The following is a 19,975-nucleotide window of genomic DNA, read 5'->3' on the forward strand; positions in this document are numbered from 1 at the left end:
GCCGGCCAGTATCTTCGGAGAACAAGAAGCCGGCCGGCGGAACAGAAGATGCCGGCCGGCTTCTTACCTGGTCCCGCTGGTTCTCAGAGAAGGCACCCGACGCTGGAGAGGGAGATCGACGCTGGAACACGACACTGGAACACAAACACAACGCTGGATGAACACAGTGGGACCAGGTAAGTGATGATTTTAATATAGGGAGAAAAGTTTGGGGTTATCGAAAATAGTAACTTTTTTTAGCCCGTACCAAGGTCGGGCTCATCAGTCAGGTGGTTAAAGTCCAGACAAGACACGGTGACTAACTTTAACCCCCACACACAACACAAGCTCATAATACTTACATTACCCCCAGAGACCTGGCAGCCAACGGGATGAAACGTTCTTAGGTGACATTGCCTAACACATTACTGCTTGTTCCTCAAAGAGAACCTGTCACCTACCTGAACTCATATTTAAGATTTCTGCTTCCACTGTTTAACTCACACGCTGCAATACAATTATAAGGAAGTGTCTAGCTACAGTACCTGTAGGATTATAACCCTGGAACAATTATACCGTACTTAAGTCAGCAAATTGCAACTTTTAGCACATAGATATTCAGATTCTTTTTTTGTGAACAAAAGTAAAAGCAGCTTTCTGATTTTTAGTGTGTATGTGTACTCTCAGTAATGATTGATATGGCTTGTGACAGGTTCATTTTCAGTCAACCTGTGTTTTGGCAATTTACAGCAAAGCAATTGGTTTGCTTCAACTTTCCATCTCTCTCAGGTATATAATACCTAAAACTAATATAGGTATAAAAATACATTATAAATATAGTACCTACCACATCTAAGCACTGGTATCATGCAATATATTTTCTTGGGTTTAGATCCACTTTCAGGACTGATAGGTACACTTTAGGGTATGAAACATATAAGGTAAAGAGAAAAGGAAAAAAAGAAATTTATGTCTAGCTGTCTAGGTGTTCTAAAAAGCTGAGCCCACGGATGTGGTAGAATTGTGCAAAGTGCTCTGTTTGCTAAACTATATCACTACAATACAAGAAAGGCTCAAACTCTTTGTGAATGTATTGTAGCACAACACCTACAAACACCATTTGGTCCCTTTTTTTATTATTTATGCTTATATTTTTGATTCAATTTTTTTATGCTCATGCCTATACTGCATATGGGTTTGCCTTTCTTTTGCATGCTTTATCTTGCTGGGTTTAGAAAATGTATTAAAACATTTTGTGCAAAGTACATACAGTGCAAAGAAAAATGAAGTTTTAGTCTATACCGACCATTTATATTCTTTATTCCCTTCTCTTGGCTTAGTGAATGGCTCTCCTCTCTCCAGTTGTGGAGAGATAATACATTGCCTAGACCCAAATGTTTCTGTACCCTTCTCCTCCACAATTGTCCTTGCTTAGGTGTAATGTATAGAAGAAGTAACACAAACTTTATTTAAACCTCAATAAAATCTCATACATACTTTAATATGTAAATGAAATCTTAAAAGTAATGTTCAATATTTCTTTATCTATAACTTCCTTTAAAATAAAACCTAGTGGCAAAGCCATGGCTTTTTTCGGGCACTATTGTTATAATTCATTAACATGTGTCCCTGTCTCCTAACTTTGCTCTTGTGTTTCTAGTTAGTAATATGGGCTTCTGGTGGAGACAACTAATGGACTCTGCATAGGCCTAGTAAAATTGTTGTCATCATCAGGGAACCCATTCTGAGAAATAAAATGAAGCCATCACTGGAGAGAATGCATACAGAACGTGGCTAAAAAGAGGCCCCAGGAAATGTGTTGCTTTAAGATTCAAAAAGGGTGAAAAACTAGAAACAAGTATTTTATTTAAAAAGGCAATAGTTTGAGATGGACAGTGGCTTAGCAAGCAGAATGGCCTCTTGCTATGGGCCCATTATTTCAAGATATCTCACTCATCCACCGCCTCAAGACGTGTTATTCACTTGTAAAGCAGCCAAGAATGTGGTTGTCTGGTTTATAGATTCTGTAGATTTTGTACCTTGATAACTTGTCCACCGAACATTTGTGGCTAGAGTGGAATATCTCTGCTTCCTTCCGAATGTCTCACAAGTCTGTTGTTCTCAGATTGACTCTTCAAGTAAAAGATGCGCTGTTTATTTCCCATGCAAGGTTGCTTATGCGACAGAGGCTGTTTCATAAATATTCAGAGGCCAGCTGCAGAAGAGCTGAGTGACCACTAATTCTTATTTATGAAGTGAGACCAGGAGCCGGCTACAGGGAGTCCTGATTAAACTGACAAGCCGCCCTACACAAAGGATCCTAACTTTTTTTAGCTAGGTTGTAGTCCAGATGAAAATAATAATAAACATATACGCAGCTCTGGATGCTCCCCTCTCTCTTTCTTCTTCTCACCAGGTAACATACATTGTGCAGTATTATACCACATTAAAGCCTTACTCCAACCTTGGTAAAGAATATATATAGGTAGGCAGGATGGTAAAACAAAATGAACACATTAAGGATCATGAGGGTTTGCTTCTTAAATGGGAAGCTGCTATTATTAAATATAACCAAATCATTCACCTGTCTATGGTGGGCCACATACCTTACAACCCAAAAAATGTTGCTTCCTTGCTCCTGCAAGCACAAATTAGCAAAATATCTGAAGCTTTTGTTGCATCATGGGAGACTTCTATTTTAAATTAGGATTCATATTTGGGCCCTGATTTAAAGTAGATGTAAACCGCAAGTGAAGTTGGATAAAACACTGCGTTTAATCATCATCATCATCATCAACTACTACTATTTTGTCATAAATACTGTCTTTTGTACATTTTTCATCCATTGGTACGTATGATCTCTTGCAGCCTCTTCCTGCATTTGCTCCAGTGTTGACACATCATTGCCCTAGACCGGCCTTCTCATTTGGTGGCAATGTCTGCCTAATGTGTTTGTATAGCCCCTTTGCAGTCTCCATTAGGGATGTTGATAACAATAACAGGGGCAGTGTAAAATGTCCTATTTTTCATGGAAACTACATGGTGTTTCTGTGACTTATAATATGTACTTGTTGGATGCATGGAAGTCAGTAAATGCCCTCCCATCCCTGTATGGTTGCTTGTTCAGGTGATGTGAGGTCAACCTGTCTGGCCAGTTTAGACAGAAGTTTGTGCACTTTGACTTTGCTCCGCTGAACACGATTCACACGAACAGTTTCACCAAATTGATATGACAGATTTTTGTCTCTAACATCAGGTAGAAATAATTAATAAATTACGCCTTCAGATGTTATAAAACATACAGTAGGCTACAAGCCTGTAGACTCGGAGGGGAATATACAAACTGAAGACAAAGCCAAGCATTGCAGAATAACTTCAGTGCTCTTTGAAGTCATTATTGCCATTAAAAACAATTATACTTGGGATGAAATGAAACCTTTGTAGTTCACTAAATGCAGCCTTTGGAGAAGCATTTATCTTTACATCTGCTAAAACAAGGATTATAATGTGTTCCCGGCATCCACTGGAAGGGTAATAAGCTGCTAACAACCTGTTTCTTGCATTTTTAAATGACAAAATATATGCTCTTAAATGTTACATCTCAATTCTATCCAAAAAACTCTATTGTCAAATAAAAGAAAGTATGCTCTGAGAAGAAAAGCAATCTGATGTTTTTGTATGTGTTATGACAGCCAGGATGTGCTTTCTTCTATGGTGCAATAAGGTCAGGAGGCGGAACCCCCTTCACCCATCACTCAGAGCCTTTCTGCTGTATCACCCACCCTCTGGTGACATCCACATGGAAGTAATATAAACTGTGGGAGAATTTTAGGAATTGAGTGTTATGTATTTTAACAGGTGACCTGTCCTAAAACAAATACACCATGTGTAGTAATGATGATATTTATAAAGATATGTAAATTCATATATCACCTAATTGAACGGAAAACCAATGAAAAAACTCTAAAGTGCAAGTACTTAGGTGTGCCTGGACATTACTTCCAGCCACTAAACCATTAATTGAGAAGATGTTTGGCTGCAGTGGGCAGCAAAGCATGCAAGATAAGAGGACGGAGTGTTCCTGATCTTAATGTTATTCCTACACACAAGCAACAAACACAACTGTTTCTCAATTTCCCCAGGTGATACCCCACTGGTGGATGCTTTGTACGGGTCTCATGCCTAGGAACAAAGAGAAAAGAATCCAGATCTCCCAGAAAGAGTTTGGGGTTCTCTCCATCCATATACATGAGGCATGTTACCTATCCTGAAGGCTCCCCTTGCTCTGTATTTTCTTTAACCTTTACCTATCACAGCTGGGCTGATAATCTTGGGAGTGACACACGAGTCTCTAGATGCCAATCAAATGAAGCACCTTTGGGATGTGATGTAAATCTATTTGCATTGTGGATGTGCAGCCTGCAAATCCACAGCAACCGCATGATGCTATCAAGTCAATGATAACCAAATTCCTTGCAGAATGTTTCTAGCACCTTGGTGGATCCATGCCATGAAGATTTATGTCTGTTCTAAAGACTAAAGGAGGTCCTGGTTCTAGCATGGTGTATCTAGTAAAATGGCTGCTGACCAAATATTTATATAAATATGGTTCTCATTACACATTCTCTCCACATTCCAGCTCTGCATACCACATCATCCTCTACAATTCATTGCTGACTTGTTCCTGGTTAAATATCTACCATAACTAATCCAACTGTGACCCCAGGTGGTATGGGACATCCCTTCACTGGATGCATCATCACGCTGACCTTAGCTGATAGTACTTTAGCCTCAGTTCTTCTGTGCTCATACAACGTTACATGCAGTTTAATGCTGCCCACTGCTAAGGCAAAGCAAGATGAAGAAGACCTCTAGATCTAGGAGAGAGGTGGAATTATGGTATGTTATAGGGGGTGGTGGTTTATAGTTGTTTAATAATCCTAACTTTGGGGCCTCCTATTGTCCGCATTTGTCCGGCTTCATGTGACCTCATTATGCTTTAATGGACAGTGACCACCTGCTGGGACTGGAACACATTATATATTCATTCATACATTTTTTAAATTTCACTGAGTCTGTTCATCAAATGAACAGTTTCTGGCAAAATATAAGTTTTGCTTTAATGCAATTTCTTATTCTGAAATTGTAGGCTAATAGTCATGTCATACACAATGGAAAACCACCAGAGAGCCTACAAATGAATGCTCCAGTGCCAAACAGTGCAAGGGAGCCTTAATTTATTAAACATAACTAAGTGTCAAACCATAGCGGAAACAGAACAGGGCACCTCGCATGCCAAAGCCACTAGAGGAGTTAAGAGTGACAGAACAGCAGTGGGTCAACGCAATTAAAAAGATTAATTAATTACTCTTATTTTTCATCATTTCAAAAAGAATTGCCCCGAGGGAGGCCCCGGCGGTGGAAATTGACACCTTGAAAAATGTAAGCTATATAATGAATTTCCTTAATTGCACTCGTCTGATTGCTCTCTGGAAAGCATATAAGCCTCATGCACTCCATCAAAAGCAAACCATTTCTGATAAAAATTGCTTTTTTTTGTTCATATATAAAAGGAATAATTCAGACGTCCTTTACAAATAACCCAGTGCAACTAACAGCAACTGGTGCAAAGAGCAGCAATGACATGCAGCAACCCCCAAGCCTTCTTTTATCTTCCCATTCTAAAGATGAGAGACATAGAACCCCTATCAGTTGCTGATGTTTACTGGTTTAAAACAAATATCTGCTAAGAACCTTTTGTACCTATGCTGGTTAAAATTATCACCTTGATTCATTTTCTAAACAACTTTTCACTGTGGAGTAAAAAAAAATGGGGATCAAGTTTTTTTTTTTTTGATTTTGAAACTTTGGTGTTGACTGATGCTATAGATATGAATTCCTTGAGTACAGGGGGTATGCAGGAAGAGACAGGTCAATGTAGGAGATGTTACAGGTTGGTGTTTGGTTGATTTAACAAAGCTCTCCAAGGCTGGAGAAGATACACTTTTATCATTGAAGCTGGGCGATCCAGCAAACTTGGAAAGGATTTCTTAAAAGTCATTTCTTATTTGATAGCAAATGTTTGTTGGATCACCCAGCTTCACTGATGAAAGTGTACCCTTTCCCGGCTTGGTGAGCTTTAGTAAATCAGGCCCTTAAAAATCAAGCAATATTAGGTTCATTAGGAGCATCTTCTCATCTTAAAAAGGACCTTGTAATCTTAGAGCTTAAACCGCTTAAATGATTCCACATGTCCTAGTTTTCAACCCTTTAAGGGTTTGTCCTTCAAATTACACCTCCCCATGTATTAGTACTCCCTTGGTGTTGTGTTTTGTATAATATTCATGATGCATAGTTTTAATAGGTATGCTGTGGAAGTGTATGGACCATAGCTGCCACACTCCAGTTGCTGTCTGCAAATGTAGGTTGGAAAAGGAAAGAACATTGGATTGGTTTCTATAGGCCTAGAGGTAACAGGGACAACAGCTCTACATTATAATTATACTTGTAGTAGTTACATGCCATTTCTGATGCACCGAAATACTACATCAATAGTTACATGCCAGAACTAATTTTCCACTATTGGGCTAACACTAATGTGTTACGTTAATAGCCTAGAAATATGCCAACATTAATGCCCAGCACCATTATTAGATTACGAACAATAAGCCAGCAATACTTTTATCTCAGTTCTTATTGCCCAGGAATACTGGCACAAGTATAACCTGGTAATATGTCAGTGGCAGCACTTGCATGCCAACTCTAGCTTCCTTCCATTCTGCCAGTACTTATAACTCCTAATGTGAAAGGGATGATAGGTATACGCAGTATCAGGCCACCAATAAAATTAATCTCAAGCAAAAATGTTTTTTGTCATCTTTGTACCTTGATGTAACCACATGCATTAAGAATTAGAACCTTACAATTAGGGAGTGCAAAAGGTAAATCGCTAAGAGCCTTAACTGGTGAAAAAAAACAAAAATGTTTTAGCTTTAGATTAATATATTAGTAACCTGCTATTGCATAAACCTAACATTCTATTCACATTAGAAGGTATAATTGTTGCACCTGACATATTGCTGGGCTATAATGGGCCAGTATTAAAGAAGGGGAAGAGATGCCTAACTTGAGCTGGCGTGCATGTATCACCACTGACATATTACCAGGCTATACTAGTAATAAAGAAAGAGGGAGAGATACCCAATGCTTTGGGGGTAAAATATTCCTCTCAAATACAATATTTTATCCATGCATTGTTGGGTATTTATTCTGAGGAAGACAGAAATTCATTACCATGCCAGTGGTACTGGTTGATTACCTCCACCATAAGTTAGTCCACAACCAATTGTATATTTTATTTTGGGTTGTCCGCTCATTGGCTTCTATTTTTAAGGAACCAAGGCAGTAGAATATTTGCAATTTTCTCAAATGCTACCTGTTGATGTGGAAGGTTCGGTACAAGAGTTATTACTTGCATTATCTAGGTGGGATGATTTAGCACAACAGCATCCATCTACCTCTGAAGTAATACCTTTGTGTGGGCTGACACTTTATTCACAAAGCCAAGTATCAGAAACTAATTCTTAGGAGACTACATTACTTTTTGCTGTCCCAATACCTAAAAATAAAGATGATTCACAGAATCACACATGGGGTAACGGCGGTTTCTTTTTCTTTGTATGACTGATCTTGGTCAGAAAACAGATGTCATACTTCAAGGCTAGAAGATGGAATTATTAAAATATATTCCGACAGCTTCTTGTGTTGCCAGAACCTGCTTCCCTAATACGGCAACAAGCCTCGAAGAGGAAAAAAACACGTTAGCAAGTAGCGCAGAGGCCCTAAAGAGCCCTTTAATGTAATTTGGTAAAAACAGAGCTGTGTAATTACTTGTGTACACAGTACCTAGCCGCATGCATGATGATTCCAAGATGGCAGGCTCTGTAGGTGCGAGTGCGGCGTCCAATCTCTTTGTTCAAAGAGCAGGGTTGTAGTTTAACAGAAAATGATCAGATAATTTGCATTCTTTGCCTGAGCCCGGCAGGGATAATCCTGTTTTCTTTCTCATTATACAGGGATTGCTCACTGTAGGTGATTAGTGTCAAAATGGAGTCCGGCAGCCATGATGGACGTGATATTGTCTCAGGGCCGAGATTATTAGCTGCTGACGAGCAGGGCCGCAGGGCTGGAATATTCACAGCTTGTGTACGTGACGGATAGGAGAAAGCAATCATCTCAGCAGTACAGGAGACACAAAATAGGCTTCCTTCTTCTGTAGACGGATGTTTTCTGTATGATGATCTAAGACCTCTCATGTTAACGCTCTCTGCTTGGATCTGGCCTTTACCCCATACTTTCAGTCTAGGAGCAGTAATTCTAATAGAGCAAACATCTTTTTTCTCTTTTTTCGTTAGTGTATCTCCTCTTTATTTACCACCAAAATGGGTAAGTCATGTCTTCTTTTACCTCCTAACAGGAGGGTGGATTACCTATTATTCTTCTTGTTGCCTGAACAGTTGTTTCTATTATTTTTCTTCCTTGTATATGTCTGCCCTCTCTTTCGATACCCCTATACAGGTATTTTCCTCTTTTTTGTACCTCCATACAGGTATAACTCATTTTCATCTATCCTGGTACAGGTGCATCTCCTCCACCTCTGCCTCTGTACTTTATGTTTTCTATGTGTGTCTCCTCTTCTGCCTCCATGCAGCAGTGTCTTCCCTTCCTCTACCTCTATATACATGGGCCTCCTTTTCCATTACCTCCATATACAGTACATATGTCTCCTCTTTGGTTACTTTGATATGGATGTATCTCATCTTCTACCTCCATACAAGTAAGTCTTCCCCTCTTCTGTTGCCATACAGATTTGTCTCCTTTTTCTTTACTACCATAAAGCTGTATCTCTTCTGCATCTGCACCAGCATGTTTCATCTTCCTCTCCCTCCATAAGGGTGTCTCTTTTTCTTCTGCCTCTTTACAGGTGTATCATTCTCCTTTTTCTCCTAACATGTCTCTCTTACTTTTTTCTACATCCAAATAGGTATTTCTCCCCTTCTTCTGCCTCTGAACAGACAAGTCTCATCCTCTTCTATGTATAGGTGTGTTTTATTTTATTCTACCTTGATACAAGAGTGTCTCTTTTTATGTAGACCTATATATAGAGGTCTTTCTCTCTACCTCCATACACCTGTGTGTCCCCTTTTCTTTCACCTCAGTACAGACGTGTCTTCTATACTTTCACTGCACAGATGTGTATCTAAAACATTTGAGCAAGTGTCTTTTTGTCTTTTCACCCAACACACCAGTCATGTTTCCTTTGTTCCAACCACCAAATAAGTTTGTCTTCTGTTCTTCTACCTTCATACGCCTTTGGCTCTTCTCTACCTCTGTACAGATGAAATTTAAATCCAGTACATAATTATCATCTAACACTAAATTGCAGGTATTAGAAAGTGAGCATCCCACAAGTGTGAGCTTCTAAAGGATGTGTTGTTCCTCCTCCAGATGAGGGTGCTCTTCCCTTTATTTATGGAGTAAGGACTCTACAGCAATGGCCGCTGTTTTTTCACATTCTATCAAAATACTGGAAGCTTTTCAGTCTCCTGCTTGCAGACATCCCGCCAGCTGCAGAGACATGCTAATCAGAAGCTGAAATGACTTGCATTCACAACACCTTTTGTCTGATCAAATAGGCAATTACCTCGAAATTAAAGGCTCCTTTAATGGAAAAATAGAAAGACAGCAGTCCAAATTGTTCTGAAGACAAGAAGCCGCAGTGATTGAGAGCTGAATGTTCTCCTTTATTTCCATGAAGATACAATTCTTACCAAATTGTTATCGTGAAGGGGGTCATTTAGAGCCTACAGAACACTCCAAAACAGATAGCTTAGTCTAGAAAACTGCAGACCAAAATTATTACAAAAAAAAAATACAGGATTCTTCTGAAACCTTACAGGAACTCTTGTGCTTGTAAACAAACAGGCTTCTGTTCTAAATATACAACGCCATAGCAGCTCACGTGGACCTGACATGTTTTGTGTTTTTGTTCAATACCAAATGTTAACATTTACATGTTTCAAAACAGATTTTTTTTTATTGAGCTTTCATGGTGTGTGAAGACTAGGGCACATTTTTGTGGATATTACAAGACTATTCTACCAGCAGGTACACAAAGCACATATTCTTCTGCCTAGTCCACATGGCAAAAAATAACCCATTTCTTACCAGGCCCTGAGTGTTTCAGGAAACATATTTTATTGTCATCACTATTCTTTTTATTTATAAACCTACTTACTACATACGTATACGTATACTCAATATATTTGTTAAGGTATTTAAGAAGTATGTAAACCTCAATAATGAACATCTTGTAGCACGCGTTTCCTGTTTGCTAAATATAACACGTAAATTGTTTTTGTTATATCTGCTAACATATTGATTTGGACACAAAATTTTTTAGCTGATAACACTCTGCTGGTGCACAAAGGAAAGTTATGGAGATGGGAATGGTGGAGAGAAAGGGCTATAGGAAAGTAGGCAGGACTGACAACATGCTTTGCAATTTAGAGCCAACAACATACTGTGTTGTCACATTAAAGAGGGAGGCGGGGTGCACTACATTTCTGGCACGATAAGTTATTTTTTGTACTTGTGTGGGGGATAAGAGCAGTCCACAGAGAGTTCAACGGAACAAAGATTCCAGGAATGGGTCATGACATAGGCCCTGATTTATTAAAAGTCTCTAAGGCTGGGGAGAATACACTTTGATCAGTGAAGTTGCGTGATCCAGCAAACCTGGAATGGATATGGTCCAGGATTCAAAACATTTTCTAGCAAATAGCAAATGATTTTAAGAAACCCATTCCAGGTTTTTTAGATCACCCAGCTTCACTGAAGAACGTGTATTCTCTCCAGCCTTGGAGAGCTTTGGTAAATCAGGGCCATAGTCATTTTTTGCCATGAATTTATATATATGTTTATCATTTTTTTATACAAGCAACCTTAAAAAGTAAAATAACAAGAGGAATCCACAGCCAATTAGCTGATCATTTCTTCCCCATCTGTTGCACTGAAGTGCAGGGTTACCCCAGTTTATGTACAGCAATATTACATTGTACTGGAATTGTGGACATAACCCAGGATTTATCCGCACTGATGCAGAGTTAGTGTTGTGAATTACAAAGTAAACACACTGTACTCCTCCATAAATCCATCTCACATCTGATCGGCGTTTGTTGAAGTAGGAGCATATGGCGCTGAAGCATTCCGCCAGAACAACTTGTCTTGCGAGTCATCATGTGGAAAGCTGCAGGAGACGCCGATGATGTGTGTGAAGTTGGAGATCTTGTGGTTTTGAGCTTGTCTGCGATTCTGTCTGCTGCTCCATTCCGCCTCACCTCCTTTCTGTAATCTCTTCTCATTTCCCGCTGATGGAGGACAATAAACCCACACAGCCTGTTTACTCTGATGCTGCTGGAGCAGATTCTGTGCTTTCCAGGCAAATAAGTCCTAATCAGAGCACTCCACATTTAGTATATATAACATAGGTGGCCAGAAAAGTGTGTAACAAACCCTGTGACCACTTTGACATAGGCTTCCTGGCAGCAGCCAAAAATCACTTCTCTGATGCTGTCATCAACGGTAAGCACTTCTCTGGAAAAGTAGATTATGATGATAATGTATTGTATGACATCACACATAACGTACACTGCCAAAGGATTGTCATCTTTACTGATTCTCTTGGCTTGCTGCCCACACTTCCATTACTATAAAAGCAAACCTTTAGACAAACACCCAAGTACACAGTTGAATTATATATATATACATAAATGTTTACAAATTGTGCCATAGGATTTGTAATTCTGTAAAGCCAGTTTTGTAATTGCACACATATATTACATTGGACATGTAGTTGGTCTGTCGGTTAATATTACAGCGTACACTCTCATTAGGAAGAAGCCAGACTCCATAGGTGCAGCCAGAATGCCACATGGTTTAGCAAAAACAGCTTAAAAGAGGATTTTTCTCACTTTGGAGAAATTTTCTCTGACTTCTTGTTATATCTGCAGCAAAGGATGCAAAGCCAACTCTCCCATGCGTTACTTACTATTTTTTTTTTTTTTTACTTCAGGTGCGCTTACATCAAAGTTATTACTGAAATGTTCTAAACTGCTCTACAATCTTGTAAGTTTGCTTCTGATCCAAGCAGATTCACTTTAATTTTCTGCATATGAAGACTGTTATGGTACACATCATGGATCAAAGCTAAGAATTACAGCTTCTTCCTACGTATGTCCATTTGCTGCTAACCTAACTCTTGAGTGTTTTTCCAAATTAGCACATTTTTTGTACTAAAAAAAAGCTAAAAACTGACAACAGCAGATGCAGTTAACACAACATTTGGTGCACACACGAAGCAGCTTCCGTCTGTAAACAAATAGAAGAACCCGCGTTGTATCAAATCCCAAATCAAGAGAATCGCTCATCAGCAAAGTGAGCTGACAGGACGATTAAACACAGGGGCAGATGCGCGAGGCTTCGTTAAAACATTAAGCATGGCCATAAAATAAAAAGAGAGATGTACGGGCACATCCTGCAGTTCAGGCAGCCGGAGGAAAGTGTCTTATCTGCCCACCATCCAATCAGTGGGGAGCTAAGCAGGAAATTAAATGCACAGCCAGCTGACGGAGTTAATGCAAAAAATTGGATTTGTAACAGCAGCTCAGAACTGGCAACAAAAACCAATAGCTGGTTAGTTGTACAATCGCCATGCCAAGGAGGGATAATGGATATGAATTGTTTAGTAATATATCTGCCAATTAACATTAAGATACTTTGATAGAAAGTATCTTTATGAAAAAAAATGACTATAAATATGTCATGATTGGCATTAGTATCTATGGCTGTAGCAAGAACCTAATGGGGAAATAATCAGACAGGTTTGTAGACCTTTTTATTTCGTGACTTCTCCTTCCCGATCCCTCCATTGTTTAAATCATCTGAGCTAGTGATAATCCTAGTGATAATTTTCATTAAATACCTTCTATTAGATCATGAGAAATCCCTCTGTACCTCTCCACTTTGCAATGCACGCATATCATGTTTGTTTGGGGGGGAGCAGGGTACTGAGCATAGCTTCCTCAAAACATGACAGCATCCTCAGCCTCCTTTCAACAACCCTCAGCCCTACTGCAACTAAGGGTGACCCTTGGGATGAGGATTTGCAAACCAGAAAATCCATTGATTAGACTTTTAATTGGATATCAGTGTGGAGGAGTGCATGTTCCTGAACAGGTGCCCTAGGTGACACTCACATTTGATGCTAAGTCTTCATGATTGAAAGAAATGAAATGCAATGAAGGCAAGCCAGTAACACAGAGAAGTGTTGAATGTTCTGCAACTATGAAAATAAGGTAGGCTCCATCTGGCTGGCTTGCAGCGTCTATTTCAAATCAGTAAGCAAATTCATTACAGAAACTTTACAACTATACTGTACTGAATGTAAGGCTGAAGTAAAGCTTTAACAAAATACATTTATGAGTCGGTGTAAACAGAAAGAGTAGGGTGAGCGTAGTGATTATGGAGAGCTAGCAGCAAAATAAAGCAATTTCATGTTCACCAACATTTTAACTGTCCTTCCCCAATGTGCAAAAGGAACAAAAGGTGAGACTGTGAGGTCCTCTTGTGTTCAGGGAATAGTAAACATCGAAAACAAGTCACAAGGCATAGACCCTTAGTACAAATGTAAACAACCCACACTGAATAAAAATGAACATCATGGGGGCCCAGACCAAAGGTTAGTTGTCAGAGATACATATACCTCATATTTTATATAGATGGGAGAATGTATAAAGCCAGGAGTGATTTACTGTATCCAATGCTAATGCCAGAAGCGATACCATGATCCAAAGGAAATATAGTAAAGCAAAGAGATCCTTCATTTTTTTGTAGAAAAACATTTATTGGAGATTCAAAATTTGGCTGATGTGTGTCTTATATCTGCATTCCTACTTTAGGAAATCCTTCTATATTGCTTCATAAATATTTTAGGTTGCTATAACAATCGGTGTTATATTGGTTCCCTGCAACTCCTTAGAAGTTGGCATTGCCACCCTTGGAGTGCCTGTGGCCTTGTACTTCCTCTTACATTTGTAAACACAAACTTTTTGCACCTGGAACAAATTGGGGCATTTTGTCAGACATGTCATGCAAATTCACCTTGAATAAATCTACTTTGGTGTACTATTTATGTTGTGCTGTATGATTCTGCAATGAATAATGTTTTGTTCATAGCTTTAATAATTGTTTTATTGTGGTATTTAAATAAGTTATATGGGCTAGAAGTATAAATGATGGTCTAACTGTAACCATAGTATTTTATATATATACCCTCTAAAAGTAGAACTCCTCCAGTGCTCAACCCAGAAATTTTTTTAAGCCGGGTGGGAAGAAATTGTAGGCGGGTGGCAGCACCTGTATTGTGACCAAACGCTTCAGTAACCACCCAAAAACAGCCGGGTGGGTGCTAAAAAGTGCCGGGTGGTGTGCCCAGCTAAAAGGGCCTGGGGAGAACCCTGTCCTCTTTCTGAATAAAAAAGGCTGTTTACTATCAATCATATTAAGTATTAAGGGTAAATAATTTATTTTATTTTCGGAATCGCAGGCTTATCATAATATAGAGCCTTCTGATCTTTATGATTAAGTGTGGATACAGCAAACATGTTGTGAATTTTTTGTGCTCTTTCACTCCTTGTCCTACACATTAGCTAAAAATTGGTAGATTGGTAAAAAATGCCCCTTTATTACAAGTCAGTGGGAGTGCAAAAGGCCCCAACATTGTCTGTCATCCGTAGAAAATACACTCTACATTTGTGGTTAGTGGGGGCAATAAAACCCCTGAGCTGATTTGCCAATTAGCAAGAATTTTATAGCAAGAATCCAAATATATTTTCTCTGGTCAGCATTATTTTTTAAATAAATGGAGGTTGGAGGGACACAATTGCCTAAAATATTTATGTTGCAGTATTACCTTTACCTTCTCTGGAAACACGTAAACCCATGTTGAGGGGTGTCCACATACTTTTGGTCATACAGTGTAACAGACCCATGGATAACCCTGGAATTCTCATACAGTGCTTAGAAACATCACTATTCAACCTTCCGTTGGCTGGAATCTGCTGCCGTAGAGGTGGAACGGTTAATGGCCTAATTCTGCCACTTTTCAGTACGTTGATCGGAGTTTAGGTCACGGGTGACTGACGGGTAGATGCAGAAAATGACACACTGCTCACAAAACCCCCTCCACTAAATTGAATCTCTGGATATCAAATTAATGAGCAGAATATAAAATATTAATATATTCTAACTGAATGTTCATCAGCAAATTATCCGGGCTTTCTAAAACATGGGTCTTACAAAGCTTGTCTACTGCAGCATTACAGAGGTGGGGTTAGAGGGGCAGTGGAAAAAGAACATGCAAATTTCTCTAATTAGAGTAACATGTTTTCTCTGAGACTGTTTGAGGCCAGATTAACGCTACAATGTGATTTTAATTTCTCTCTAGGTGCGGCCACATTGAATAATTGATTTAAGTTTCAAGAATTCCAATTCAACAAATACAACTTTTTGCTATACAGTGACAACGTAAAAGCCAGACGAAAACAAACTTTTTACCTCCCCTACTGTCCCTACTAACCCATTCTGCATGTTTTTTTAAAAGAAGATATATTCACCTAAACCTGCAGTCCAAGTCCCCGAACAGCAGTGCTTCTGTGTGCAGTGCACAGATGATCCGGTGCTGGAAGGTCCCCTAATTTCCCCTTGCTCAGTCACTGCTTCTGATTCCTCTTGCATAAAAAACCTGCTGCGCGGGAGCCAATAGGTAGTCACATGACGATGGACCCCAGAGAACAAGACACTTGCTTCATTTCATGATGCGGCTTTGGGCAAGGAAAAAGGCCATGTAGGTAAAGATGTTGGAGTTTAGTTAGAGAGGTTGGGGTTGAGTGGTGGGGGTTGTGTTTGACAGGAGATCCAACTCCAATCAAAAGGTAAAATATAAAAATGAATAGCCTATTACCAAATAGTAGCTTAAGTTGCTGCAGTTCAACCACAATTCTCTAAAGTGTGATGACTAAGAACATTTAAACTACTTCCTTTGAGCCCATCCTTGACCCTCCTCAGCCTGTGATTAAACTTAAAGGAGAAGCAGGATGGTGATGAAATTTCTGATTTCTTTTACTATCAACATGCTTCTTTTCTGCACATGAACTGATTAGCTCCTTGTACTGCTTCTTCCTCTCAGGGACTGCTGTTTGTGTCATTTTTGTGTGCCTGGAGTTCAGATTTGGTATTGACACTGATGTAAATGTATGATATAAATCAATAGGTTGGCAGCCACCATTCCAGATAGTTCAAAGGATTTTTTTTCTATTTTACAAGTCGATACTCTGTCCATTCTCTCAAGCATCTGCAAGGTCAGTATATAAGTCTCCCAAAGATAATACCAAGTGTAAACACAATATGTATATTTAGCTGAAATGTGAAAACAGGGCTTTGTGATGTGGCTGCAATTTACACTACACACTACGGAGTCGAGATTAGAGATGTCGGGCACAGAGGTACAGAAACACAATGAGTTAGGGGAATTGTAATCTAGGGAATCATGAGGGATACAATGCTATTAAATAGCGGGAATGGGGAAGAAGAATCCTTACAAGAAGGATGATATTAGTCTGCAGGATGTGAGCGAGACAGAGAAGGCTGGGAAATAATCCTGGGACTGGATGAGCTGGAACAAGAGTCATTACCATGTTAAAGAATAGAACGACAACTGATAGAGGAAAGGGGGAGGCTGCTTCTGAAGCCTGTGTGAGCAACTTGTAAATGCATAGCTCGGAGAACCACAAGTCCCAGCAAACCACAGTAGGTGTAGCAGGCACTGCTTATCATAAGAAGTGAAATATTTCATCACTGAGAGTGGGCATATCAATGGGCACACAGAACCAATAATAATGGTTTGGAATTTTGTCTTGGAGTACTAAACAACAGCATTATAGAATCTGTTATTTTTATGTTATCACCTTTAAACAGGATTGTAATGATTTTTAGGGGAAGGTATTTTAGTCCTAGGTGGAAGTCATTAGACTGAATGGCCCCGCTGAATTGTATTCATCAGGGGCTGCTTCCCAGATGTGATCCATGCTAATTCACAGTCTCACCTCCCCTGCTGCATTCTCCATAAATGAATTTTCCTTTTAATGAATATGGATGTCAGGTAGAAATGTCATGATCATAGTCTTGAGAGGGAGAGATAAAACAGAGACACCTGACAGTGTGTCATCCATCATACACCACAAATAATGACAATTATATAAAAGAAGTGTGTAGCATAATAAAAACACCATGCAAGTAGGAAAATGTCTCTAAAAGTGATATGAAAATGGCGCTGATCCAAGCAGAGTCTGTATGACCGGAATATACAGCTCAGCCCTCCTCTCCTGTACGTCAATGCCTGCTATCCAGGTTGGAGATGAAGCTGTACAGACACATTTTGCTGTCTTGCTCCCTTTCCAGGCCATTAAGGAGCAGCCTGTGAACTGATTAAATCTGGCCTCACACTGTGCTCTTCTTCCTGACCTCGCAGCATGGAGCCAGATGTGGGTCACAGACCTGACGAGGACTGTGACAAATAGGCACAGTCCAGAAAAACATCACAGTTAGGAAGCGGCAGGTGGCTGCCATAGGCAGAAGCTTAATACGTTCCTTATATCAGTGGGGTGTCCTAGCAGCAACAGGTGGGACAGACCACGGGGATAATGCAGACATCCATAGCACTTCTCATAGCTGCTGTCAGCGCCTGTGTTGATGTCGATCAGAGTGATATGATAATGGCTGGATAACTCCACACCATTAAAATGCTTATCACATGTAATGAACAGAGTTTAGTCATGCAGTGTCTGGGGTGGGAGTCTAACACATCTGTCACATCTGGGTCAGGTTAAATAGACATACAAGTCTGATTCTCACATTAAAAGACCATAACTATAAAAAAAGAAGAGTCTATAGGTCTATAGAGTTCTCTGAATGAATGACAGCATAGTAAACAAAAAGTAACAATATCACATATTTCCCTATACATGATGGATCACTAATGACATCTTTACCTATGTCAGGGAACATGCGTACTGATTAGTTTCTTTGGATGACTGCTCTACTTTTTGTTTAATGTTTGGTGCACTTTACATAAATGAATACAAAAAATGATTCTCTTACACACAAATGTGTGATAATACATGTGCTATTCATGGCAATCAGGCTGTCCCTTTACCAGTACACCAGTGCTATACTTCCCATTACCTGCCATAAATACTTTTAACAGCGACCTTTTGTTCTTCAAGAGCAGAGCTAAATTAATTATTCCCTGCAACTTGGTAAAGTCCAGACTTCAGTGACTTTACATGCTGCTTGCTTCTTTTGGTGGGGGACTCAGAAGGTTTGTAAAGACAGAGGGGCCCAGACATTTAGGTTAAGCCCCATGTTCCTTTAGCTATGTCATCCATAGCTGTTTTATGAGACAACCTGCTACCCCTTTAGAAGCTCTGGCATTTAAATGTCAGAAATTGTTATCTCTTTTCTCCTCTTAAACCTGCGGAAATGAAAATGTAAGGTCTAGACCCTTGAGAACTGATCCATTGCTAACCTACTCATCCATAGTAAAACAAAAAAACAGACATATTTTCTGTACCCTAAAACAGCCACTAGAGGCCGCCTTAGCACACTAACAAGCTGTGTATGGTCACAGTGTCCTGGCTAAAGTCTGGAAATGATAATCTGCTGTAGTGATTTACCCATTTACTGACAGTCACATAGATTGACGTGTTTCCAAATAGTAGCCGAACAAAAACTGATCAAATCGAATAACAAATAACATTTTCTATCCAAATTACCTACCTACAGTAATAAATTATCTGAATGTTGCACAAGATAGGAAATACAATTCAGTTTGTATATATTTGGTGACAAAATATTTAAATATAAAAAGTTTGTTCCTTTTCTTTAAAGGGGCCCTGTTTGTGCTCACTCTTTACTAAAGATTTATGTCTGCTGCTAAGTCTGGGCATGTTATTTTCCAGGTCATGGTGGTTTCTGTGGCCAGCCACTACAATATTATCTGTTGGATGGATAAATTCTGTTTATTTAAAAGATTAGTGGTGGTGGCATTAGGTCACAGTAGTAACGAAATCCTCCATGTTAAACAACAAATAGGAGATTATAATATTTTGGGGTTGAGAGTATAAGGCAGCACAAACATCTAGGTGATATCTGATTGGTTGCTCTGGATTATGGCATTTTTTATTCTAATTAACATTTGTGCAAACATGTAAATGATGATGATGGTAAGATACCCCTGCTGTGTATTTTTTTGCAATAATAACATATTACCGCCAGTATGTGAATGGTTATTGCAGAGAAGGCTCTACTACTACACTATATAATGACACCAGCAGTTCAGTGACACTTACCCGCACCAGCTGTTCAGGAAATGGTCCCCTTGAATTCTCTGGTACATTGACCGGAGGAATCACCCAGTCTCTCTTCTGTCTCCGCAGGCCATTAGCCACATGATGCTGTCGCCATGGTAGCAGAGTTCGGCTCTGGATACGAGGATGCTCAGATGGTCGGACCTGCAGAACCCTCTGGTAAGGGTGTGTTTATGTTAGGTACATAGTAAGAGGAAACAGAAAAAAGAAAAAAAAAGACATTAGGCCTGTTGCCCACTAACATTTACATGAAATTGTAATAAAATAATAATGTAAAACATAATAGATAACACTCGCTCTTCTACTGAAATCATCACCTGTGTCAGCCATGTTAGGCCAAGAAAAAGCTGACTGAATCCTTTTACCTCCTTTGCGTCATTGAAGCTTGGATATCCAAATAAAATGAGCAGTGTTGAAATGCACTCAGTCAACTTCACTATGTTTGTTGTTTG

The 19,975-nt window shown here is 39.4% G+C and overlaps 1 protein-coding gene across 1 annotated transcript in view; it reads right to left on the reverse strand.

The window, feature by feature from the left end:
• CDH4 (cadherin 4) overlaps window positions 1-19,975 on the reverse strand; it is a 382,192-nt gene that overhangs the window by 71,636 nt on the left and 290,581 nt on the right. Inside the window, exon 4 of the mRNA XM_072413664.1 lies at window positions 19,506-19,679. Coding sequence (XP_072269765.1) covers window positions 19,506-19,679 — 174 coding nt within the window. The remainder of the gene's footprint in view (window positions 1-19,505; window positions 19,680-19,975) is intronic.

The sequence above is a fragment of the Pyxicephalus adspersus genome, chromosome 6, assembly GCF_032062135.1.
Source record: "Pyxicephalus adspersus chromosome 6, UCB_Pads_2.0, whole genome shotgun sequence".
Classification (NCBI taxonomy): domain Eukaryota; kingdom Metazoa; phylum Chordata; class Amphibia; order Anura; family Pyxicephalidae; genus Pyxicephalus; species Pyxicephalus adspersus.